At 47.0% G+C, this 26,728-nt stretch overlaps 1 protein-coding gene and 1 pseudogene across 1 annotated transcript; one reads left to right on the plus strand and one right to left on the minus strand.

The window, feature by feature from the left end:
- Positions 1 to 4,650: 4,650 nt before the first annotated feature.
- LOC133886554 (secreted RxLR effector protein 161-like) lies at positions 4,651 to 5,391 on the plus strand. The gene has a single exon (XM_062326221.1). The coding sequence runs from the start codon at positions 4,651 to 4,653 to the stop codon at positions 5,389 to 5,391; it is 741 nt and encodes a 246-aa protein (XP_062182205.1).
- Positions 5,392 to 7,610: 2,219 nt separating this feature from the next.
- Positions 7,611 to 25,880, minus strand: LOC133886555 (uncharacterized; annotated as a pseudogene).
- Between the last annotated feature and the right edge of the window lie 848 nt (positions 25,881 to 26,728).

A 26,728-nucleotide genomic window follows, 5' to 3' on the forward strand; every position in this document is an offset into this window, starting at 1 on the left:
GTGGTTACTGATGTTGAAAGTGATGCTGCAAGCCTGCAACCTCTGGGATATGGTAGAGCTTGGCGACGCTGATGTTCAAGAGGACAGGATGGCTATGGAAGCTATCTTGCGCGTAGTTCCCGCCGAGATGATTCCGACCCTCGCCACCAAGAACACCGTGAAGGATGCCAAGAACAACATGGTAAATTTGCTACAGTAAAAGATAGTGACTAGTAAAAAAACAGGGAGCAGAAGGAAGAACCGTTATCACTAACATTTGAAAAAAGATCTCACCAAAAAAGAAAGTTACAGTCAAGTCCAACAAGATATTCTTCTCCACCGTAACTGTGACCACTCCATGCTGCTCCCCATTGTCGTCAACATTGCTGCTGGTAGAAGAAACGAAATCCAGAGAGCCAAGCAAGATCCGAAAGAACCCCAATCGCATAGTGGCTTTTGAGAAACCCAACAGTCGCCCATCTCCGAGAACCGAACCATAACTTCACTTGAGAAACATTGGTGGGGACGCGCCCCGGGCTCGTACCTGATCTGCTCTCCTGCCACCATCCACCAATGCAACATCATCCCTGCAAACCCCAGACCAATCATCGCTCCTCCGCTCGCTTCATGTCAATGACAGATAAGTTTTAATCACCTTAGATATTTACCATGGTTGTTCTAAAAGCTAAAACTAGCTTAGATTTGAAGCAACCTGAGCTGTCCAGGTTGAGTAGTCAAAACCAAACACTACTCTTGTAGCTTAGTTATGAACAGATAAGGAGGGTTGAACCTATCCTAAATCAGCAGCAAAAGTCCTTTAGAATACTAGCTCTTGTACACTATAAATATGTGTTAACAGAAAAGTTGTAAGTTCTGCAGCACCAAAACCACCTTGTCTGTGATATCTTTCTCTGTGTGTGTGCAGCCCAGTTTTGCAGCAAGAGCAGAACCAAATATCACTTTGTGTTTCTGTGTTCCAGCAATAACAGTAAGGTAGAGCTGTTTTGTGCTTGCTTATGCAGTAGGGGAGGTGCTGTCCGTGAGGTGCAGGGAGAGTTTCGCTAACATTTGGTATTCAGGGCTGGGTTACAGAAGATCTTGAGCCATGGCGTCAAGGTCTGCACCACGCGGAGAGGCGTCAAGGACGCCGCCACGCCATGAGCGTCGAGGCTCGCCTTCACCAGTTTCATGCAAACCACGGCGTCGTGACGACGATGTGCGTGAGGTTATCGTGCAACGGACCATGAGGGAGCTCGGTGGCTCGGCAACCTTTCCCACTCTCATGCGCACAAACTACACAGAGTGGTCACTGATGTTGAAAGTGATGCTGCAAGCCTGCAACCTCTGGGATGCGGTAGAGCTTGGTGACGCTGATGTCCAAGAGGACAGGATGGCTATGGAAGCCATCTTGCGCGTAGTTCCCGCCAAGATGATCCCGATCCTCGCCACCAAGAACACTGTGAAGGACGCCTGGGACACCATCAAGATGATGCGCGTCGGCATGGACTGCGTGAGGAAGGTGAAGGCGCAGCAGATGTAGAAGGATTTTGAGTCAATCTCGTTCCGCGATGGCGAGATGATCGACGACTTCGCGTTGCGGCTTACTAGCATCGTTGGCTCCCTTGGTACGCTCGGTGAGAGCATCGACGAGCAGAAGGTAGTGGAGAAGTTCCTCCGCGTTGTCCCGCCCCGGTTTACACAAATTGCGCTGTCGATCGAGACGCTCATCGACATCTTGACCTTGTCGATCGAGGAGGTCACCGGGCTGCTCAAGGCAGCGGAGGATAGACTTGAGCCCACTGCTACGCAAGGCGCAAGCGGCCAATTGCTTCTCACTGAGGAGCAGTGGCAAGCGCGCGCATGAGCGACAGACCACCGAATCTTCGTCGATAGCTGACAAAGGCGGCAGCGGGGGACTCCGTCACACGCGCAAAACTCAGAGGAGGTATGATAGCAACAGAGGCGGCGGCAGCGGCCACGGCAGGGATGCTGTGCGCGATGCCCTACGCTATGCCACCCGCGACGACAAGTGTTGCAACTGTGGCAAAGCCGGACATTGGGCGAGGGACTACCGCCAACCCAAGTAGGAGTGCGCCAACCTTGCACGAGGACAAGGCGGCGACGATGATGAGCCTGCGCTGCTTATGGCGCAGGCTTGCACACTCACGGAGATGGAGACACAAGTACCGAGCCTTGTCCACTTCGACGAGCCACATGCCCAAGTGCACCTCGGCACCGAGGATAAGGCGAGGAACATTAGAATTGGTGGTACCTGGACACAGGCACCACCAATCACATGACAGGGCGGAGTGAGGACTTCTCAGAGCTGGACAAGGGTGTCATCGGCACTATCCGGTTCGAAGATGGCTCTGTTGTCGACATCCGAGGCTACGACATTGTGCTCTTCGCCGGCTGGAATGGTGAGCACAAGGCGCTAAACGACGTGTACTTCATCCCACGCTTGAAAACTAACATCGTCAGCTTGGGCCAGCTCGACGAGCACGGCTCTAAGGTGCTCATCGAGGATGGGGTGTTGAGGATTTGGGATCGGCAGTGTTGCCTGCTCGCCCGGGTCGCGCGTGGGCGCAACCTCCTCTACGTTCTGCATCTGAACTTGGCGCGCCCAGTGTGCCTCACCGCACAGCGTGACGACGACGCCTGGAGGTGGCATGCTAGGTATGGGCACATAAGCTTCGATGCGCTCTTCTGGCTGGCGTGACTAGACCACATTGAGCAACTCTGCGATGCCTGCATCACCATGAAGTAGCGCCACACTCCATTTCCTGCGCAGGCCAAGTATCGAGCAGACAGCCTCCTTGACTTGGTTCATGGTGACCTGTGCGGACCCATTTCGCCAGCGATGCCAGGTGGTCGACGCTATTTCCTACTGCTAGTCGACGACTGCAGCGAAACATGTGGCTTGTGTTGCTGGGATCGAAGGATGACGCACCGATGGCAATCAAGGGATTTCAGGCGACGATCGAGCTGGAGAGTGGACGGCGGCTCCGAGTCCTACACACTGATCACGGCTGCGAATTCACAAGCGTGGAGTTCGCCAAGTACTGCACGGATCGGGGAGTGCAGCGCCACTTCTCCACGCCCTATTCACCTCAGCAAAACAGTGTTGTTGAGCGTCGAAACCAGACAATCCTCGCCACAGCCCGCAGCCTGCTAAAGCAGAGGAAGATAAAAACGGAATTTTGGGGGGAGGCCATTACAACTGCGGTCTTCCTCCTCAACTGCGCCCCTACCAAGAGTCTCGATGGCATTACCCCGTACGAAGCGTGGTGACCGCAAGCCGGATGTCAGCTTCTTATGCACCTTCGTATGCATCGTGTACGTGAAGGATGTGCGCCCGCACTTGAAGAAATTGGACGACCGGAGCGCCGCTATGGTCTTCATTAGCTATGCAGGACGGTGCCAAAAGCATACCATGTCTACGACTCGCGAACACAGCGTGTCCAAGTGATGTGTGATGCGATGTTCGACGTGGATGCATGCTGGAGCTGGGAGGTAGAGGATGGCGGAAATCCCGCACTATCGAGCGACTTCACAGTTGAGTACTTGATACAGGAGCCCCTGCAGCCACCATTGGCCAGAGCATGGGGTGCACCGGAGTTGCATCCACCACCAAGCCCGCCGACGTCCATCGTGCCGCAAGCCACTCTAGCTGCAGCGGCCTCCGACTCTGTTCTAGAGTTTGTTTCTCCACCGTCTCATGACTCTGCCACTTTCGACGCAAGCCACGGTGATAGTCTCATCTGCTTTCGGACGGTGGACAACATCCTCGGCAACGATGATATACCGACCGGATACACACCACGGGTGCTCGACGGTGACCTCAATTTGGTGAGTGGCTAGGAGCCAAGCTGCTACACCGAAGCAGAGCAGGACGAGGCATGGCAAGCAGCGATGCAGGAGGAGATGCGCACCATCGAGGACAATGTCACCTGGAAGCTGGCGGAGCTGCCTCCAGGGTGCCGACCCATTGGACTCAAGTGGGTCTACAAGCTAAAGAAGAATGAGCTCGGTGAGGTCGTCAAACATAAAGCCCGGCTAGTTACCAGAGGTTATGTGCAGCGGGCAGGGGTAGATTTTGACGAGGTCTTTGCGCCCGTCGCTCGAATTGAATCAATCCACCTTCTTCTAGCACTTGCAGCTGATGAAGGGTGGCCTATCCACCACATGGACATCATGTCCGCCTTCCTCAACGGTGACCTACGTGAAGAAGTATACATGACGCAGTCACCAGGATTCTTGATCGCCGGCGAGGAGAGGAAGGTGCTACGGCTGCACAAAGCCCTCTAGGGATTGCGTCAAGCACCACACGCATGGAACGAGAAGTTGCATAGCACGCTGGAGTCCATCAGCTTTGAGCAGAGCGCTAACGAGCACGCCATCTACGGTCGAGGCTCGCAGGACGCGCGACTGCTTGTTGGTGTCTATGTCGATGACCTCATCATCATAGGAGGAGACTCAGAAGAGATCGAGTGGTTCAAAAGCGAAATGCAAGCTCAATTCAAGATGAGCGACCTTGATCGGCTCTCCTTCTACCTCAGAATCGAGGTTCAACAGCACGACGACGGTGACATCTCTCTCAACTAGTCGCATTACGCTCGGCCGATCCTGTATTCGGCTGGGATGATGGACTGCAATCCATGCGCCACTCCGATGGAAGAGAGGCTCAAACTGAGCCGTGACAGCACGTCTTCTCCTGTCGACGCGGCTGAGTACTGGAGACTCATCGGCAGCCTCCGCTACCTCGTCAATACATGGCCGGAACTGGCTTTCTCAGTCGGGTTCGTGAGCCGCTTTATGGAGCAGCCTACCTCCGAGCATATGACGGCCGTGAAGCGCATCCTCCGTTATATTGCGGGAACAAGTTCTTTCAGCTTCCACTACAAGAAGAGAACAGGGAAAGCGAAAGCTCGGTTGATCGGCTACAGCGATAGCGATCACGTCGGCGACGTCGACACACGCAAGGGCACTTCTGGCATCCTCTTCTTTCTCGGCAAGAGCCTGGTCAGTTGGCAGTCACTCAAGCAACGCATTGTGGCGCTGAGCTCTTGTGAAGCAGAGTACATTGCTGCTACGACGGCAACCAGTCAAGGCGTTTGGCTGGCTCGATTGCTTGGAGAGCTCAAAGGAAGGGAAGCTGACACCACGGAACTAGGGATGGACAACAAGTCCGCCTTGGCGCTGAGTAAGAACCCCGTTTTCCATGAAAGAAGCAAGCACATTCAGACTCGCTACCACTACATCAGAGAGTGTGTGGAGAACGGGAGCATTTGTGCTAGTTTTGTCAGCACAAAAGATCAGCTCGCGGACATCTTGACAAAGGCTTTAGGACGAGTCAGATTCCAAGAGCTACGTACGAGGATTGGCATGGTCCAAATCAATGTCAAGCCTTAGGGGGTGATTGACAGACAAATCTTGATCACCTTAGATATTTACCATGGTTGTTCTAGAAACCAAAGCTAGCTTATGTTTTAAGTAACCTGAGCTGTCTAGGTTGAGTAGTCAAAACCAAATAGAACAATACTCTTGTAGCTCAGTTATAAGCAGATAAGGAGGACTGAACCTATCCTGTATCAGCAGCAAAAGTCCTTTAGGATACTTAGCTCTTGTATACTATAAATATGGGTGTATACATAACAGAAAAGCTGTAAGTTCTGCAGCATCAAAACCACCTTATCTGTGATTTCTTTTCATGTGTGTGTGCTGCCCAGTTCTGCAGCAAGAGCAGAATTAAATATCACTTTGTGTTTTTATGTTCCAGCAATAGCAGTAAGGTAAAGCTATGTTATGCTTGCTTGTGCAGTAGGAGAGTGTTGTCTGTAAGATACAGGGAGAGTTTAGCTAACAGCCAGGCCGCTCTACTGTGAGACTCGGCTAAAGCACCGGACGTCGCACACATGAATAGAATCCACCAAGATCAAGGCTTCAGCTAAAATTACAGATCTGACTAATTCCCACCTCACAAGCCCCTTGTTGGTGCTAGATGCCCCGGTCATAAATACAAATACTTGACATTTAGGACAGGACACAGTCCACAACGTGTAGCTTTGACCAAGATTTTGTAACTAGAATACATTTACGAAATTCAAAAAAATTATCACACCATGAAAAGTATATGCTAAAACCAACCTATACACATGATATTTATGTTTGAAAATTAAATATTTTGAAAACTATTGATAATCAAGTTCTAAGAGTTTAACCGGATGTTGTCTCGTCATATATTTATAATTGGAGAGAATATTTCTGTAGTTAGCATAATTAGGAGATATGATCATCGTCAAAATTGTGCGACCTAAGATGGCAACAGCTTCGCATAAAAGGTGATAAAAAATTGCTTGATGGCCATTGATCGGTACTCCACCTATCCAGCTGGTCAGTCGTCCGTTATTATAGGCCTTAACGCCTGTAATTTTGTTTTTGTTTATAATTTCTTTCTGTAATTGGCTTCTTTTTTTCGAGGATGGAATTGCCGCCCCCAACTAACTATTTGTTTTACTAGTTAAATTCTTATGCGTTGTAACGGGATTCGAATATTTTCAGACAATATTAATGATTGGTTAAAACATGTGATGTTTTTTCTTTATGGGAGCGTGTGCATGTTGTATATGTGTGAATCAGTTAAGGAAGCCATGAGAAAGGAAAAATAGGATACAACAAATAAAAGGAAAGAATTAAGCGGTCAGAGTATCAGAGTCCAAAAATTTTCCACTGTCACGTGGAGTTTACTTAGCCGAACCTGGCACAGGGCAGTTGTATGAAGTTTTGGGAGTCTGTGTGTATGTCATTTGGGACGCCCAATTTCCTCATCATATCATGAAATTGCATGAGCTTACGAAATCCACGGATGCCTAACTCATTTTGGCAAGAAGTTATACGACTGTAAACACAGTCATGTGCTAATGATGCATTGACACCATAAAAATAATTTGTAGTTCCAGGGAATAATGATCTTCTAAAGGTAATCAAAGAGAATTCACATGGCCTTTATATAAACCAATAACAGCACATGATTATCTCTGTGACAATAACCGGTAACATATTCAAGGTACATGTTTCAATTGAACTCGCTAAAAGTGGAAAAAAAAGAAATTTAACATAAATAATTCTCTACTACTTAAAAAATATATAGTGATCGTCGTTCCAAAACAAGTAGGATGTTCTGCCCTCCCACCTCAGTCACGCATCCTGCCTACTCCCGTATGGGCCAGCGCCTCCACCTGAGCTGGCCCCACATGGACCACGCGCACCAGCTCCATCTCGCGACCACATGGGCCATGAACCGAACAACTGGGCTGCCTGAGTCTCACGCCCCCATGCGCCAGGCTGCACTGGGCCAAGGCCGATTCCAATACAGTAGCTTTGCCTTTTCTTTTCTCCTATCCGAACAGCATTTGGGCAGTACCCCAATAGTTATACACACATACATACATGAGCTCCTCAGCCACCTACATATAGCTCCATCTTTTTTATTCTTTTTCCTTTTATTCCATAGCGCGCACACACGTATTGTCCATGAAATACTTCCTCACGTCACACGTCTCGTGACGCAATCCTATATGAGGTTATTGTGTGCAAATTTTTAACTTCTGTTGCAACGCACCGGTATTCAACTAGTAAGCCTAAAAGTGAAAAATAATTTACAATTTTAACTGAACTCGCTAAAAGTGAAAAATAAGGATGGTTTCCTTCTCAGCACTCAGGGATCAAACAATACATTTGAAACGAGGCGCGGTAAAAGTACATATTTCTGTGGTTCCAATATATTTTAAATAAAACCGAGGGAGGTAAATAAATTGATTCGGACCAAATGAAATTACAGCTACCATGAGGATGCTAGAATGCAGGATGCTACATGATTCCAAAATTGCTTTGTCCAGTGCATCTACCAAATTAAAAGGTTACAATGGTGCAATAATAATAAGGATGGTTTCCTCCTCAGCACTTAGGGATCAAACAATACATTTGAGAAGAGGAAGGAACAAAAAATTTAAGTTTGACATAACTAATTGAGCCTTTCTATAAACATTCCATTTCAATTCTATAAACAAGCTTGGCGAAACATTAGTGGCTATCACAAATATATGGATAATGAGCTTGGTGAAACACACCTCAGGTAGTGTTTGGGTCCGATTACTAAGCAAACCATGCAGTTTGGAAGATCAAGCTTGTCAGAGATCTCTTTCGAGAGGATGCGATTACGTGTACCTTCTTTCGAGGCGCCAACTTTGGAGGGTCAAGAATCACAAAGTCCCACAGCTCATTTTTCGAGATAGCTCCTTACATGAATGTAGTTGCATCTCCTTTTACGAATGAGATTGTTCCAGGATTTAGCCCATTGAGAACGATATTCTCATTGGCAAGGTCTAGTGCTGATCCCGATGAATCAATGCCTGAAAATGGTTACGCTGGTTGAAATATTTTGTACCATAAAACCAGTAGAATATTACAAGTAGATACTAAAGATGATATCCTAGTGTGAAATTTCCAAATTAATGATGCTATTCAGACACAATGCGCAATTGTAAGTAACTTGAAAAGCATATGAACAGATGGACTAAAAGTATAAATGGTCTCCTAGCTTACTGGATTTTTCCAGTGACATTTGAAGCGCCACCCTTTGCTGCATTTAGAGCGAAACCAACACTGTAGCAGCAAAGGTCAAGGACCCTTTGGTCCTTTGAGAGTAATGATATGAAATGGCGGTTCTCTTAATTGTTGATCTACATAAAACCTTGTCTTCTGACCCTCCAATGAGACTAAGTAGACAATGCCATTTTCCATGACCTAAAAGTAACAATAAAAATCAGCTAGTGTTGGAACCATGAGTGATACAACATTGCAGGAACAATATGTGCTACAATCTGAAAACTCAAACTAATTGCAATACTGAGCACACATGCATCAGTCTCTTTACATACTTGCTAGCTTAATGAGTACGGTAAGGTGCTATTAGAACTACAAATGTTGGAACTAAAACTAAGTTATATTTAACATGAACTATCAAAACTAATGGATATTGAATCATAAACTTGTCTTAGTTGTCTAAGTCAACAGGTTCACATCTGCAAGGAGAAAGAGGAATGCGGGGGTTTCAATGGTTGCCGGCGATCCAGGCAGCACGCCGGAATCAGAAGGCGGTGGCTGCTGAGGTTCTGCGAGAAAAGAGGATGGTGGAGGAGGATCAACAACGTCTCATGTCTGATCATCTGAATCAAGCTTTGAAGGTTGGGCAATTCCGCTCGGCAAGGGCGACAGACCGTGGAACGGCTACAGTGGCTGCCGATGATGTTCCATACACTGGCCACGTTGTGGATCATATCATGCATGCTGGGGGCACAACAATGGAGTTCGCCGGAAACGTGGATGGTCCAGCTCCGGCGATCGAGGGTGTGCGGCAAGGGGCTTCGCGAAAGCCTTGGATTGGGCCGCTGCCCAAGCCTCGTCTCACCCCGCCGAGTTTGCTCAGCGATTTTTTGCTGGGGCATCTAGTCTGGCGGGGAGGGCTGGCCGACGAGGCTCCATCGGCGACCCCAGATCCTGGAATCACGCGATTTCAAAATTCGAAAAGCGAAGCTGGGCTGGCTTTGGTTAATGGGCTCGCTGCTACGTGGGCTCGTCGCTTTCCTGATTTGGCTCGCCTTAGATTTTGCGTGCGATGGTCACCGTCTAAAAACCCTAATTCATTTTTCCTTGCAGACCTCTTCGACAGTCAAGCGATCATACGCAGCGGTGGTTCGGCTAGGCATGGCTGGCAGAGGTCGAGGTTTCGGTGGTGAGGGCGGCGGCAGGGGCTCCGGCCATGGGAACGAGAGCTTCCGGAATCCCCGTTTCCCAAGGTCTGGAACTCATGTTGGACATGCTCATGGTGGTGGATAGGTTCATGATCCGAGTCACCGGGGTCGTGGCTATGGTGCTGGCCGCGCCTCTAGTTTTGGTGGCCGTGGCACAGGTGGAGGTCATGGCGTAGGTGCTGGCTGAGGTGGTGGCCACACTTCTGGACGTGCCTCTAGTAGAGCTGGCCATGGGAATTCTTTTGTTCCACCACCGCCGGCTCAGAATCAGGTGGAAACGACGACATCTGCTACTGCGGGCGATGCTGCAGGGCAGGAAGCCCCTCGGGAGGACAATAGCAAGAAGCGTCATGTAGATGTGGCTGAAGCAAGCGGACTCAACAAGGGCGCTGTTGGGAAGAAGGCCAAAGGGGTTCTATGTTGTTGCATTTGTGATGAGGGACATCTGACTCCTGCATGCCCTCTGTTATGAGCTCCAAAACCGCCTGCGACATTCTGCGGCTTCGCCGGTGATCATCTTGGCTTCTTTCAGATACCTATGGAAGGTGCCTCGGTAAGCAAAATTCCGAAGAAAGACAGTGCAACAGCCTTGATCCGCATCGAAGAAGGTGTAGTACCAGTTGACCTCATAAAGTCTGAGCTGGCACGTCTCATTCCGGTTAAGTGGTAGTGGATCATATAGGAACATGGAGATGGATTTATCGTTCAGTTTCCATGTAAAGTGGAGCTACAACGGATGGTTGCCATCAAGGAGGTGAGGACTGAACATGGGGAGGGGGTGATGACTTTCAAAGAATGGGAGAATAAGATTGAGCCACGACAGTACCTCCAGAAGGTGTGGGTGAATGTGTATGGTGTCCCACACGAGATTCGCTCTTTTCTGCCACTTTGGGCAGTTGGATCTATACTCGGGGCTACTTTGAAGGTGGATATGAAGTACACGAAGAAAATGGGAGTGGTTCGCATCCTAGTTGCTGTCCTGGACATTAAAGGTATCCCGGAGGCCACCGATATAGTGGTGGAGGACGCTGTCTATGAAATTTTCTTCACGGTTGACAAGATCTTAAATGATGGGAAATGGGAAGATCACAATGCGGATGGTAATGAGGATGAGGATCAACAGATGGAGGAGGATGAAAATATGGAGGACCGAGATAGCAAGAGGCCAAAGAATGACACAGAAGGGGACAAGGCAAACACTTCTGATAACACCAATATGAATGATGCTATGCAGGAGGATAGGTCGAATGCCGGGCATGCCAAAAAGATGATGAACAAGTTAGAACAATGGCTGAAGAAATAATGGACAAGGCTGTTGTAAGTTACTTTATGAGCTAGTTGACATGATCATTGCTGAAGATGACACGATGGCTGTAGATAGGAGAAAGATGCTTGAGTCAGGTAGTTCTGAGGTTCCCTTTGGTGCTGTTGCTAATCCAAAAGAGCTCCTTGTTTCTGAACCTGAACAATTCGCTGACGAGCTGGAATGGGGGTGGGAGATGCAGGATATGCGCATGGGTGTTCCGGGAGAAGAATCTGCTGTTGATCTTGCTGGCGGTGTGATCATCAGTACGAAGGTGGAGGAATCTGAGTCTGTTCCTAAGGCGCCGAAATGTCCGATTCATCTTACGGAAATTCCAGACTCTCTTGAACCACAGGTCCCGGGACTGCCATGTGACATCCTGGTCATGGCCGCCGGTGGCATGGTTGCGCCCATGCTAGGTGCTTCTACCGTGCTCTCAGTGCCTGCGGATGTGCTGGCGCCCGAGGTAGTAGCGGCTCTGGCCAGAGTGTTGGAGGAGACCGGTGCAGAGCTCTTGGCAGACGATCTGGGTGCTAGCTCCAGCAGGTTTTCAGTTCGAGCGGCACAGATGACGGCAGTGGATGTGGAGACTTCCGATGTTGCGGGTGCTGAACTGGTCACCACCGACTGCATGGGTGTGTCGGGCGGTTCCATGCGTGGAGTGGCAGCTATTTCTGCTGGGCTCCCGGTGGATGCAGTCTATCCAGTTCTGAGTGCTGATAATCTGGTGCCTGCAACAGGTGTTTTTTCGGATGTGGTAACAGCATCTCAGGCCAGGAGTTTGGAGGTGTCTGGTGATGATAAAGTCTCTGACATGCAGCTCTCTGTTCAAGAGGAAGACACGATGGCTGTGGCGTATGTGGCCTCGGCAGGGCAGGAAAGTGAACTTCCAGTGCTCGAAGATATGGACACGATTTCTTTGGGTGGCAAATCTACACCCTCTGAGTCAGTTAAGATGAATCCTCAAGCAGTACCGGATCTCAGTAAAATTCCTCGCTGGAGGCTGCAGGCTCTTTGCAAGAATAATGGGGTCAAGGCTAATTTGTCTAACAAGGCAATGGCAGCTGCACTTCAGGACCTTCCTCTCATTAATGGATTGGAGATAATTCTTGCTATGACTAACAAAGGGTGGAAGGATAGAGATGCAAACTGCACAGATGAAAAGTCTATCTTCACCATCCTGGATGATAACAAGGGTGGTGTGCGGTCAAGCAACAGAACTGTGGGCGATGAAGGCACCATGATCAAAGCTAAGCGATTGGCAGCAAAAAGTAATCTAGAGGAAGGTACGCATAATTCATCTTTCCTTTCTTTGCCTTTGTCAGTTATTTCCTCCAATGTTATGAACCTAGGAGTTACTATGGGTAGAGATGATAGAACCATCAATCAATATGTTATCTCTATTAAAAACATAGAAGTTGATAGATTATCTGTTTCGGCTAAAACTCCTAGCTCTAAGATTAAAAAGAAATATAAGGGTCTATCACCACCCTCTCATAATCTTGAGGATGATGATATGGACAAAGTGGATGCGACTCTCAGTCACTACCATGATTTATGTGAGTCCCTCGATGAAGAGGGTTTGGATCGATTATGCTGCGATCTAAATGTGGTGACTAGAAAGAAAAAGTACAGTAATAGTAATAGTAAGGGGAAGGTTAATCGCCTTCTTAAGAAGCCAAACACTCCATCCAAAGTAGTTTTATAATGAAAGAATTTTTTTAGAATAGCAGAGGTCTAGGAGACTTGGCTAAACATAATTATATATCGAACTTAGCTAAAGAACAACACCTTGATTTTATTGCAATCATGGAATTAGGTAGAAGCACTTTCTCTACTTCTACTCTTAATCATTTATGTGGAGGTATGGATTATCTGTGGCACACTATGCCTCCAAGAGGTAGATCAGGTGGCATGATTATGGGGGTCAATGCATCGGTTTTTGATATTAGTTCCATTGTTGAGGGAGATTATTACTTAAAATGTCTCTTAAAAAACAAGGACGATGGTTTCACTTGGGCATTGTACGTGGTCTAAGGACCGGCCCAAGATGAATATAAGGCTGTTTTTCTTACGGAGATGGCTCATGTGTGTAGTTTGGAAACTAACCCAATGATCATAGGGGGGATTTCAATATCATGAGACGACCAGAGGATAAGAATAATAATAATTTCAATCCTAGATGGCCCCAGTCATTCAATGCAATCATCGATGCATTGGATCTTCGGGAAATCGAAATGACTGGGAGACAATATACATGGGCAAATGATTTAGTACCACCAACTTTTGAAAAGTTGGATTGTGTCCTAATGAGTATAGAGTGGGAGTTGAAATATCCCAAGGTTATGGTTGAGGCGCTTGATAGGTCCCGATCTGATCACACTCCATTATTACTCAATGCGGGGGTTGCCTTCCACCACGGTAAGCAACTACTCTTTAAATTTGAATTGGGATGGTTGATCCGTGATGGATTTCGTGAAATGGTAACCAATATTTGGCAATCAGAGCAGCGAGGTAATAATTCTATCGAAAATTGGCAAAACAAAATCAGAGCGCTGCGGCAATATTTCAGGGGTTGGGCTAACCATACATCATGCATTTTAAAAAAGGAGAAGAAACAGCTAATAATGAAAATTGATGAGCTTGATAAGAAGGCAGAGCATAATCCTTTAATGCCTAATGAGATAGCTTTCAAACATTATCTTAATGAAAGGCTAGCTCACATTCTTAGAGAAGAAGAGCTCAAATGGTATGAACGAGCCAAGGTCCAAGAGCTACTAGGGGGAGATGATAATACTAAATATTTCCAATTGGTAGCTAGTGGGAAACATAGGAAGAAGAAAATCTATAAACTGGAACAAGAGGAGGGTGCTATTATTGGAGATGCCAACCTCAAGAAATATATCACTAAGTATTATAAAGGTTTGTTTGGCAAACCTGAACATAATAATTTTGCAATGGACGAGTCGATAAGGAATAATATTCCTCAAGTGAGTGATAGTGAAAATGAGATACTGATGGCTTCTTTAGAGGAGGAAGAAATAAGAAGGGCAATCTTCCAAATGGAGCATAATAAAGCTCCTGGCTCAGATGGTTTCCCAGCTGAATTTTACCAAGTTTTTTGGGAAGTCATTAAATATGATCTTTTGGATATGTTTAGAGACTTTCACGTTGGAGATTTCTCTCTCTTTAGCTTGAATTTTGGCGTGATTACGCTACTTCCCAAAAAAATTACTGCTTTGAAAATACTAGTGTACCGTCCAATATGCCTCCTTAATGTCAGCTTTAAAATATTTACTAAAGTTGTCACTAATCGAATAAATATGGTGGTTGCAAAAATAATCCGTCCTACGTAAACAGTCTTCATGACTGTCTGTAATATAATGGAAGGTGTCATAATACTCCATGAGACCATCCATGAATTGCATAGGAAAAAGCAAAATAGGGTGATTTTTAAGATCAATTTTGAAAAGGCTTATGATAAAGTCAAATGGTCATTTCTCCAACAAACTTTGAGAATGAAAGGATTTTCAGAGAAGTGGTGTGACTGGATCCAAAATATTGTGTCTGGGGGACATGTAGGAATTAAGGTCAACGATGAAGTTGCACCTTATTTTCAAACTCACAAAGGACTTAGACAGGGTGATCCCCTATCGCCTATTCTCTTCAATATTGTCGCTGATATGCTTGCAATACTAATAGCAAGAGCAAAAGAGGATGGGCAGATCGATGGAGTTGTTCTACACCTTGTGGATGATGGTTTATCAATTCTGCAATATGCAGATGATACTATCATCTTCATGGATCATGATCTCGAAAAGGCTAAAAATATGAAGCTCATACTTTGTGTTTTTGAACAACTCTCGGGTCTAAAGATAAACTTTCATAAAAGTGAACTATTCTGTTATGGTGACGCTAAAGAATGGGAGGCCCAATACGCACAATTATTTGGTTGTAATATTGGACAAGTACCTTTTTGATACCTCGGTGTTCCAATGATACATAAGAAACTAAGGAATACGGATTGGAGAGAGGTTGAAGAAAGGTTCGAAAAGAAATTAAGCATTTGGAAGGGGAAACTTATGTCTGTTGGGGGCAGACTAGTGCTCATTAACTCAGTCTTAAGCTGTCTTCCTTTATTCATGATGTCATTCTTTGAGATCCCCCGAGGTGTGCTTAAAAGATTGGACTATCTTAGATCCAGATTCTTTTGGCAAGGGGATAACCACAAGAAAAAATATTTGCTAGATGGAACATTCTATGCCAGCCAAAAGACCATGGAGGTCTTGGCATTGTTGACCTCTCGATTAAGAATATATGCCTCCTTAGCAAGTGGCTTTATCGAGTACTTAATGAGGATGGGGTTTGGCAAAGAATGCTTAGAAACAAGTATCTCAGTGGTAAAACTTTAACCCAGGTAGAAGGGAAACTAGGTGATTCTCATTTCTGGTCAGGGCTTATGAAAGTAAAAAATGAATTCCTCAAATGGGGTTCCTTCCATGTCAAAAATGGATGCCAGACTAGGTTCTGGAATGATAGATGGCTAGACGATAATCCTCTCAGTGTGCAATATCTAACACTTTATAATGTGGTTCGAAGGAGTCAAGCCACAGTGGCTGATGTTATGCAATCTTCATCACTGAACCTCGCCTTTCGCAGACCCATTGTAGGGGATAAATTAGTTGCTTGGAACCATATGGTGTCAAAAATTGCTTCAGTTTGATTAGGTAATGAACAAGACATTTTTAGGTGGGATTTGCATGCACATAGAATATTCTCAGTTCAATCCATGTACAAGCAAATGATATCTCAACCGACAATGAGCAATGCCGAATGTCTGTGGAAACTCAAGATTCCGCTAAAGATTAAGGTTTTCTTGTTGTACTTAGGTAAAGGCGTTCTTTTGACCAAGGATAATCTGATCATAAGGAACTGGGATGGAAACCAAAAGTGCTATTTTTGCAATCAAAATGAAACCATTAATCACCTTTTCTTTCAATGTCCCTTTGCTAGATCCTATTGGCAAATAATCTCGATTGCCTTAGGTATTAAAAAACCTAGCAGTACAGGTCACATTATAGATGGTTGGTTAAGAGAAATGGGAATGAAAACTAAGAACAAGATGCTAGTTGGGGTAGCAGCCATCTTTTGGTCAATATGGCTATGCTGAAATGATATAATTTTTAATCATACTCCTAATATATGCTTAATGCAAGCAATTTTCAGGGGAACCTATTGGTTGCGGTTCTGGAGGTTGCTACAGAGGGAGGATTAAAGGGAAGACTTCTTGAGGGCATCCCATGCATTGGAGGTGGTGGCTATGGATATGTTCGCCAAGCATGGGTGGCTGCTTAATTATAGATTATGCGGATAATTCTTATAATGAGACTATGTAATAACGAACAAGAGTCTATTTGCTTTGTAGGATGCAAATATTTTCCTTTTGGTCCTTTAATCGTTCAGATCGAGACTTTGTAATAAATATTATGGGGCTCTATGCATCGGAAGATGCAAAAGGCCAGAAATATTTCCTTTATCTAAAAAAACAGGTTCACCTTCACAGTTGCGCATGATGAAGAAGTAGGCTCCTTTTGTTCTAATATATCTAATCCTTTTTCTTTCAAAATATCTGCTGACGACCTCCACTTTATGTTGTTGACACTGTCAACTTTGCTAACAAGAAACTGGATTTCTTGCCTATATTTTTCAACCCATGCAACAGATGAAGCAATCAAGGCAACATCAATAAAGATGTCCACTATTAAACCAGACAATCTGCGGTTCAAAATTAGTGACTGGAAATTTTAGATACACTTCCAAGAAAACTGTGAGTCAAGAATGAGATAAAAACATTGGAATTCCTATGAAAATGTATTAAAACTAATTATTTGCTGTTGATCAGCATTCAGTGCTCTAGCAGGAGAATTCAAGGAACACTAATAACAATTTATTCTTCGTCTAAAGATTTTAGCTTACGATATTTATTGTTCTATTGGAAAGTAAATGTATACTCTACAAAATAAATAAAAAGTGCTGAATAAATTATACTTCTTTTGATGATTTGAGCATGGTTCCAACTTCCCTTGGTAACTAAAACTTAACATGTACCTATCCCCTTCACTGTCATCAAAAGTGGGATATCTGAAAAGAAAAAAGATAAGTAATATGTCAGCTTGAGCTCAGTGGCGGATCCACCGGGGGGGCTATGGGGGCTCAAGCCCCCCCTACGCTGTGCTGCCCCTGAGGAGGAGAGGAAGAAAGAAGGGGAGCTGGAGGAGGAAGGAGGAGGGCTGGAGGAGGAAGAAGGAGATCAGCCCCCCCTTCCACTCAGACCTGGCTCCGCCACTGCTTGAGCTACTAGAATGTCAGTGAGTGTAAAACTGGTACCTATGATTGTGTCACCTTCTTGCTTCTTCTTCTAGCTGCATCAGCCGAATACAAAACATGGACACAGAGTTATAGAGATCCATCCGATAGGTTTCTCTGTCCCATCAGCTACCAGAACAACATCACCGGATTTCGGAGGAGGTCGACCGATTATTCTATCAACGGCACCTCCCCACGCCATTGTGCTCCCATCTCGGAATATTTGGGCCTTGCCCTTCTTTAACACAACTTTTGCCACACCTAGAAAATAAAATGTTAAAAATCTAGTGTTTACTCTAATTCAAGGAAAAAATGCTTCCAAATGCACCCATCTCAAAATGCTAGGAACAATTTTCCAAGTTTCCAGGTGAGATTGTTCGACAGAATCACAAGTGAATTAAATGGACTAAAACCCAATGGTAATCCCTAAAAAGGTATCGCAAAAGCTAATAAACTTAAGAGAGTATTTGGATGCCAAAGGCAACTGTCTCCCACTTGACAAGTGGGAATCATGCCTAGTCACACGTACTCAAGAGTTCAGCTTGAAAGCATGTAATTAAGTTCAAACTCGAATTCTAGTTTTCCTAAGATCCATTGAGGCGATCTTTCAAAACATATAAGGTGGCTGCAAATGATTTTTTTTTTTTTGCATAACAAAAATGCTTGTGCAGCTGCATCTTGAGTTTAGCAGAACTTTGGATCTGACTGGTCTTTATGCATTGTACTATTTTGCAAGATAAAGCAAGTCATCTTAGTGACTTAGCCTCAACAATGACAGATTCAGTATGACCTGAGTGTTTCGCGGATTCAAAACTCTCGTTCGAATTTGTATTGTAGCTTTGTATGTATGTGGTATTGCAGGCGTGCCAGTATACAGAGTATACGAAAGACAGGAGAATGTAATAATCGAAACATGTAACTTTATTCTTTCAGATCGAAATCATAAAGTACAGCTTCTCTCATATACATTTTTACTCCGCAACGCACACGCTATCTGACTATCTTCACGATCTCGCGATTGCTTTGTCTTGGTTCCCGTGGCCTTGTGAGGCTCTCCGGTTAATTACGCCCGTCTTCGGGCTACCTCCGATTAATTGTGCTGGCGGTCGTCATACCGAGGTCATCTCTGAGTCTGCAAGGCTATAGTCACACGCAACAAAGACCAAGCAAAGTAAGCATTAGCAATAAAATGCAGTAAAATACGGGACAATAGTCTGGCATAAGCTTTTTTAGACTGTTTATATATCCCTGGTCATCATCGGCCACGTAGGCCTCAGAATTGTGTTTGTGTGAAGAGGTGAGCTAGGAGCATGGCACGACGCATAGCTTCTACTGGAAGCGGCAGCATGGCCACCACCAGGAGCTCCGACGCCGTGCCTGACTCACTAACTCCCTCTTCGGGGCCTTGGACTTGTCTTCATCGGCCGTCTTCGAAGGCAACATGACACAAAGGTGAAAGCCACACAGGCGTAGCCACAAAGGCGAGGGTTATCACAGTTGAGCCACGAAGGCTCCTACTACAATGGCACTCTATTATTTGTGATCCGACAGCCACATAGGTGGGCCACACAGGCACTATGCCACAAAGGCGAGAGGGAGATCACCATGAGCCACAAGGGCACCAGATTTCTTTTTTTCTTTATTTGCAATCACAACAACATGGAGGTACAAAGACATCGCCATCAGTTTTCATATTCTATAATCAGCAATCAGCACCATGACCTACTAGAGATAGCATCAGAGTTTGAGTAGAGGAATGCCAAGCCACAAGTGAAGAACTGCTCATCATTAGGTCAATAACTAATCATCAGCAAAAGAACAAAAATAGCCACTAGCCCACCGGCCATAGACCCAGATGGAACCAACAAGGCTAGCGGCAAAACTCCTGGTGAACAACCTACAACAAGAGTCTAGTGACGTAGCAACGTAATCCTCATCCGCTTATGGCAACATAACCAAGTGACAGGGCAAGCTTACAACTAGCCATAGATCAACAGCGACAACAGACATATGGTTTGGCAACAACCAGCCTCAACAGACAACAATCGAGAATCAAACCATATACTCCGGAATCAACTATCAATGAACATTGGAATTAATGAGGCTATAGGAGAATAGCCCACACTCGTCTGGTAATCAAGATAGCAATAGCAACCAGCAGACATATGGCACCAATAGAGGGATTGAAACAACACTAGACAGCCAACAACGAAGGCACTGGGTAAGCAAAAGCAAACCTCAGCAGAGACTGGAGCCAACTCATGGGAAGCCTCACAGCCGGCTGGCCGAACACAGACAGCAATGTGCGGTAGCACACCGACGCGAAGGCTGGGACAAGCGTACGCGAGACAGCAGCATGGCACGATGGCCGACACTGGCATTAACCCCCACGGTGCGATGGCCGGGCTATCACAGAGCAGAGGGGGGGAAGCACAACGGCGCGGTCAGAGCACCGGCTACAACGGCACGGCCGTGCATGAGCACAAAGAGGGGAGGTAGGAACAATCATGCTAGGGCTCACCTCACGGTACAACGATGGTGGGGAAGATTCGGCCTGGGTCCCGAGGCCAGGACAGCACTGTGCCACGTGGCGTCGACCCTCGGGGACCATCCCCCCCGAGGACCCGAGAAGAGCCAAGTCTGGGAAGGGGTGCTCGGGGCTAAGAACAGTTGGCCCCCGAGTACCTAGAGTTCCCCGAGGACCCGAGAAGAGCTAAGTCCGGGAGGGGGTGCTCGGGGCCAAGAACAGTTGGTCCCCGAGTACCCAGAGTTCCCCGAGGACTCGAGGAGAGCCATGTCCGGGAGGGGGTGCTCGGGGCCAAGAACTGTTGGTCCCCGAGTACCCAGAGTTCCTCGAGAACCCGAGAAGAACCAGGCCCGGGAGGTGGTGCTCGGGGCCAAGGACAGCTGGTCCCCGAGTATCTAGAGTTCCCCGAGGGCCTGAGAAGCCCCTTGCCGGTGGACCCCGCAAGGGCTCCACGGTGAGGTGTCAATCGGTGGGAAGCCCGATACTGTATTTAAGGGGGAGCGTGGCTGGTCACATCTAATCACTCCCCCACACCTGTTGTACTGAGTACGTCAGTCCCTGCCACCGCCTGGCAGGAAAGCGTGGGGACAATTAATGCGACAGGTCCCATTGCACGTCACGCCATGGGGCCCATAAAGGAAGACGGCTTGAGGATATTGTCGATGGGCTCAAGGCGTATCGCCTATCGCCCTGCCGCGTCAGACCATGTTAGATCTACTCTGACCAGACGAGCATGCGGGGATATTCAACTGCTGGCCGGTGGGCCCCCCTGCACCTGCTAAAGTTGGGGCGCAATGACCGACGGGACCAACCGAAGGGCGCATTTTCAACCCCTGTAACATCAAACTGTAGACCCATAATGGTTGCTTTCTATTTATGGTTTACAGGAACTTGTGCCCCCGTTCTGGGCATGCGGAGCCTCCCTCCCGGTAGAATAAAAGGTGGGGAGCACTTCGTAGAAGGGACAAGTTGATCGAAGCTCACCTCCACACAAGTTCAGAGAGACCGGCACTTGAAGACTGAAGCTCAAGACTTGTTAGATCGACCAAAAAATCTTGTAACACAGGGATCCAGAGAAAGGCATTCCAAGAGCATTAATAGCACATCAGACACACAGGAGTAGGGTATTACGCCTCCGTGCGACCCGAACCTGTCTAAATCCCTTGTGCATTTACTCCTACTAGCCGACGATCATCCGTCCCACCTAGACCCCATACATTCACATTAATCCCACGTACGAGGTAGATCCAGAATCAGCCCTCGGCCGAATCTCAAAGGGGGTCCCTCAAGATCCCTGCTTGCGGTGTTCATCCACCGATACAGGGCTTCACCGAGGCCTCCCAAAAAAACTCCCCCTCTCCCGGGCACGCCCCTCCCTGCCTTTATAGGGGCGGCCTAGGGTTCCCACGAGAGATAAGGATCATTTAATCGAAGATATCAAGCCCAATCCATTAGGGTTCGGTTGGGATTTGGAGATGGTTGCGGCTGCCGAACTCCAATTCAAACAAATCCAAACCAAATCAAGTTAGGGATAGAAGGGGGAAGTGGTGCTCGGCTCGGCCAGAAAAAAAAATGGCTCAGTGAGCTCGGCCAGAGAGGGAGCGGCACAGCGAGTAGAGGGAGAGCAGATGGCGGAGGCGGCTCGGGCTCCTTGTGGTGGCACCCGCTCGAGGAAGAAGAGGAGCAGGGCCAAGCCCCTGCACCCCCATGCTGGCTTGGGTGAGGAGAAGGAGAGAGCGAAGGGAGGAGAGTGCAGTTCTGACATGCGCATAAGCGGCTCAGGCTGGCTCGGCGTGGTGTGGGAGGCAGCGCGCGCGAGAGAGGCGGCGGGGAGAAGATGAACAGGCGCTAGGCTTTGGGGCACTCGGGTGGAGAGGATAAGGAGGCGGGGGCACTCGGGCTAGGCCGGAGGCTGGAGAAAAAGTGGGAAGAAGATCGGGCCAGCCCAAAAGGCAGAAGGCTGGTCGCGCTGCCCCTTTTTCTTCTTCTTCTTTTTTCTTCTTTTTTTTCTCTTTTTTTCTTCTTTTTTTATGTATATGTACATGTATATAGGTGCAAATATACACCAAAATGGAATCGTACAAATGCTCCCCACGAAGTTGAGCTCGCACGAGAGCAAGGAGCGAGGGCTCGACTAGGTGCTCCTAAACTTGAAGCAAAGAACAGCTGTTGAGTATCACCTCGGAGCTTTTCACTGCATTCGCTTTGTGGAGCCAGCCAGCGATGATCATTTTTTTTTGACTTGTGGTGGACAGACGCACCACTCCTCAAAGGAAATAAAAAACTCTACTGCGGCCTTGGGAGGCACCAGCCAGTATCGTTGAAAAGGATTTAACTCCGCAGCGACCTTGGGAGGTGCTTGCTAGCGTTGTCATAAAAGACAGAGGACTCCACTGTGACCTTGGGAGGTGCCAGCCAATGAAGGACCTCTTGAAAGATTCTATCAACGCTATTGCGACCATGTAGCAGCCACGGTGCCAGCCAATAGGGTTAAAGGGTGTCACAGCTCCACGTGAACCGCACTGGCACGCTTCACTGCTCCCGATAATCCTCAGTTGCGACGAAACTCAGCGCCACTTCCGAGGGGATCCTCGATTCCACTGCGACCTTGGGAGGTGCCAGCCAGTGAAGGTGAGGAATGATAAATGGCTCCACTGTGACCTTGGGAGGTGCCAGCTAGTGAGGGTATAAAATAAATATAAAACTCCACTGCGACCTTGGGAGGTGCCATCCAGTGAAGGCATCAAATAAATATAAAACTCCACTGCGACCTTGGGAGGTGCCAGCTAGTGAAGGTGAGGAATGATAAATCTGTAAACACAAAGATGGTATACTTCTCTGCTTCATCAAGCTGCAATAGCTATGAAAACATGGCTAAATGATAATAAAAATGGAAATGCATACTAACAGGCCCGTTTGATGCATTTGATGTTTTGAAATATGGGCTTTTCTTGTGTCACCGAGCTATGATGTGACCCCAAGATACAGCCACAAGAGACTCTTTCTTCAGGAGACGACGAAGAGTCGTGACAGTTGCATTTAATTCTACGACACATCAGTGTATGTGTGAAGAACACATGTCTGAAAGTGCTTCTGAAAACGATGTGGGTTCCCCAAAATTGCCTCCTCGGCTAGAGCACGGTGACAATCATGTACTCCCTGGAGGCTATATCTGTGTGTAGTAGAGATTGAAAATGAATGGAAAGCAAGCTACAACATTGTTGCCTCCATTTTCTGCGAGCCTGGTGAACAATGGTCACTCTCTGGCATTCGCAGTCTTCATATCACCCATTGATGGTGACTTTACTTGCACATTGCTGGTACTTCTCCCTTAAATTTGGGAGCGCTTTGACTGGATGACACATTCAAATGCGTGTTTTGAACATTGGTTGACCTTTGTTGGGCCTTTGAATTTGCTTGTACTTGAGCTTGATCTTGGGATTGTGAATGCCTTTGAGATCCCATCATCCATGCTCTGTGGTACTAAACCTCGCGGGCAACTTTTGGTGTAACAAGGCCCTTGTTTTGATCACACCGGGGTGGCAAGAAGCTGCACACATACCCACGACTTGTGTTGAGAAGGTAGCCCCCTCTTGCTCTTTTCCTATAGTTGTCCCCGGGTGAATTGATGACAGGGTAGAAGAGTACATGATTAACAATGGCTAGTCGCTTCGGAGGCAGAATGAGTCAGCCTTGACGTCCAAGCGTAAACAAAGGAACACGTGTCTTTTGTGCAGTGTGTGTTTATTATCACAGCTTAAAACTGCCATGACACCTCATACATCTCTAGAGGTGAGTCCTGTAAGTAGCCATACCCTGAAATCGCAACTCAGCGACAGGTAGAAAGGCAATGATTATTGTTGGGTGGATCGACACCCTTTATTCTACAAAACTTGTACTGAGCCTCATAATTCTCCCTTTTCAATGTTGATCCAAGGGGAACGGAGGACGGCTTTAAGCGAAATACTTTTTAAGAAAGCGACCATTAATAGGGGGCATTGGACGAACGCCCTCCTGGTTGATGAGTTGGTAGGCACCTCCATCATAGACTTGTTCTACAACGTAAGGCCCTTCCCATTTTGGCTCAAATTTGCCTTTGCTTTTGCCGGTGAGTATAATCGGGCACCTCAAAACAAGTACTAGCTCGCCCTTCCTGAATACGTGAGGTTTGACAAGCTTGTCATACGCTCGGATCATGTTTTGTCGATAGAACTGTAAGTTTTGGAGAGCGCTGAGACATTTTTGTTCAAGGGTGTCCAGTTCTTGGAGCCGAAGGCGAACTCTTTTGTCTTGTGTGATTTCATTGTGTATGGCAACCCAGAGCGCGGGAAGCTGTAGCACCAGTGGTATAAACAGCCTCGTGCCGAAGACAAGTGAGTAAGGCATCGATTGTGTGGGGGTACGGACGGTGACCCGATACGTCCATAATGCTTGGAAGAGACGGTCATGCCAATCCCTCTTGTGTTTTGTGACTGTCTTTTTCAGAATGCCCACGAGGGTCTTATTAAAAGCTTCAGCCAAGTCGTTGGCCTAAGGGTAATAACCTGTGGAATAGTTCCATTGAATCTTGTATTTTTCAGCAAACTTGTAGATCTTACTTGACTTGAAAGACAGTCCGTTGTCGGAGGTGATGCGATGAGGAACTCCGAAACGGTATATGATGTTACGCTCGAGGAAGTTGATGACTTTGTCGGATTTCACCTCCCTCAAAGGAACTGCTTCCGCCCACCTGGAGAAGTAATCAGTGGTGGCGAGAATGAATTGATGCCCTTTAGAAGAGGGCGGCTCAATTTTTTCAATTATGTTAATACCCCAGGCGTCAAACGGCAAAGAAGGTATAGTCGGGTGTAGTGGAACTGGGGGACGATGCTTGAAGTCCCTGTGTATTTGGCAGTCATAGCAAGACCTTGCCACTTGAATGCAATCAGTCATCATACCGGGCCAATAGCCTCCTAAAAGCTTTAGGCTATGGTACATCTTTTGCCCGCTCTGACGTCCACCACAAACACCTGCGTGCACCTCTTTCAGGGCTTTATCTGACTCGCTTTGGGACATGCATCGAAGAGGCATCTCATGCCCATAAGAGCGTCGATACAGGACTCCCGCTTTGTATATGTATGAGTGGAATCACCTTTGCAATTGACGTCTTGGGACGGGGTCACTTGGCAGACTGCCGTGCTTAAAATAATCTAAGAAAGGCTTGCGCCAATCTTGTTTATCAACTTTGGTAGTCACCACAGTGTTCACTTCGTGGTCTTCGGGGATGAGCTCGAGCATGGCCGGTGGAAGCCATCTCTCTTCGATCTTCACTTCCACTTGCCCATCGGGTAATACGAGGGCTGCGGCTAGCTTCCCAAGAGCATCTGCTGAAGCGTTCTTGCTTCGAGGGACATGTCTGATGTATGAGTGCAAATTTCTCCATGAGTTTGTCAGTGGCTTCCCAATATGGGACCAACTCAGGTTTGCGCACTTCATAGACTCCATTAACCTGTCTCACAATGAGCTGAGAATCTCCGTACGCGTGAAGAATATGTATCTCTATGGATAGTGCAAGAAGAAGCCCAAAGATGAGGGCCTTGTACTCGGCTTCATTATTGGAACATTCCTCCTTAAGCAAGGAAAAGGAATGGTATAAAGTTTCTCCTTTGGGGTTCTTGAACACAATTCCCGCACCGGCTCTTCTACGAGGAGTCCCATCGGGGTCGGACTCCATGCGTGAAGCACCGTCGAAGTAGAGTTCCCATGGAGCCTCCATGTCGACTGTGAATACTTCTTTGTCGGGCAATTCTGTGACTAAGGTTGAATCATCTGGAATAGGATGCACCGCTAGGAAGTCAGCAAGAGCTCGCCCTTTGACGGCTTTCTGCGAAACGTACATGATGTCGTACTCCATCATTAACAATGCCCATTTTCCGACCGTGCCTACAAGGGCGGGTTGAGACAGATTGTAGCTTTGTATGTATGTTGTATTGCGGGTGTGCTAGTATACAGAGTATACAAAAGACAGGAGAATGTAATAATCAAAACATGTAACTTTATTCATTCAGGTCGAAATCATAAAGTACAGCTTCTCTCATATACATTTTTACTCCGTAACGCACACGCTATCTGACTATCTTCACGATCTGGTGATTGCTTTGTCTTGGTTCCTGTGGCCTTATGAGACTCTCTGGTTAATTACGCTCATCTTCGGGCTACCTCTGATTAATTGTGCTGGCGGTCATCATACCGAGGTCGTCTCCGAGTCTGCAAGGCTATATTCACACGCAACAAAGACCAAGCAAAGTAAGCGTTAGCAATAAAATGCGGTAAAGTACGGGACAACAGTCTGGCATAAGCTTTTTGGACTGTTTATGTATCCCGGGTCATCATCGGCCACTAGGCCTCAAAATTGTGTTTGTGTGAAGAGGTGAGCAGGCGCGTGGCACAACGCATAGCTTCTACCGGAAGCGGCAGCATGGCCACCACCAGGAACTCCGACGCCGTGCCTGACTCACTAACTCCCTCTTCAGGGCCTCGGACTTGTCCTCATCGGCTGTCTTGGAAGGCAACATGACACGAAGGTGAAAGCCACACAGGCGTAGCCACAAAGGCAAGGGTTATCACAGTTGGGCCACGAAGGCTCCTGCCGCAATGGCACTCTGTAATTTGTGATCCGACAGCCACATAGGCGGGCCACACAAGCACTATTCCACAAAGGCGAGAAGGAGATCACCATGAGCCACAAGGGCATCAGATTTC

Source organism: Phragmites australis, chromosome 12 (genome assembly GCF_958298935.1).
Source record: "Phragmites australis chromosome 12, lpPhrAust1.1, whole genome shotgun sequence".
NCBI classification, from domain to species: domain Eukaryota; kingdom Viridiplantae; phylum Streptophyta; class Magnoliopsida; order Poales; family Poaceae; genus Phragmites; species Phragmites australis.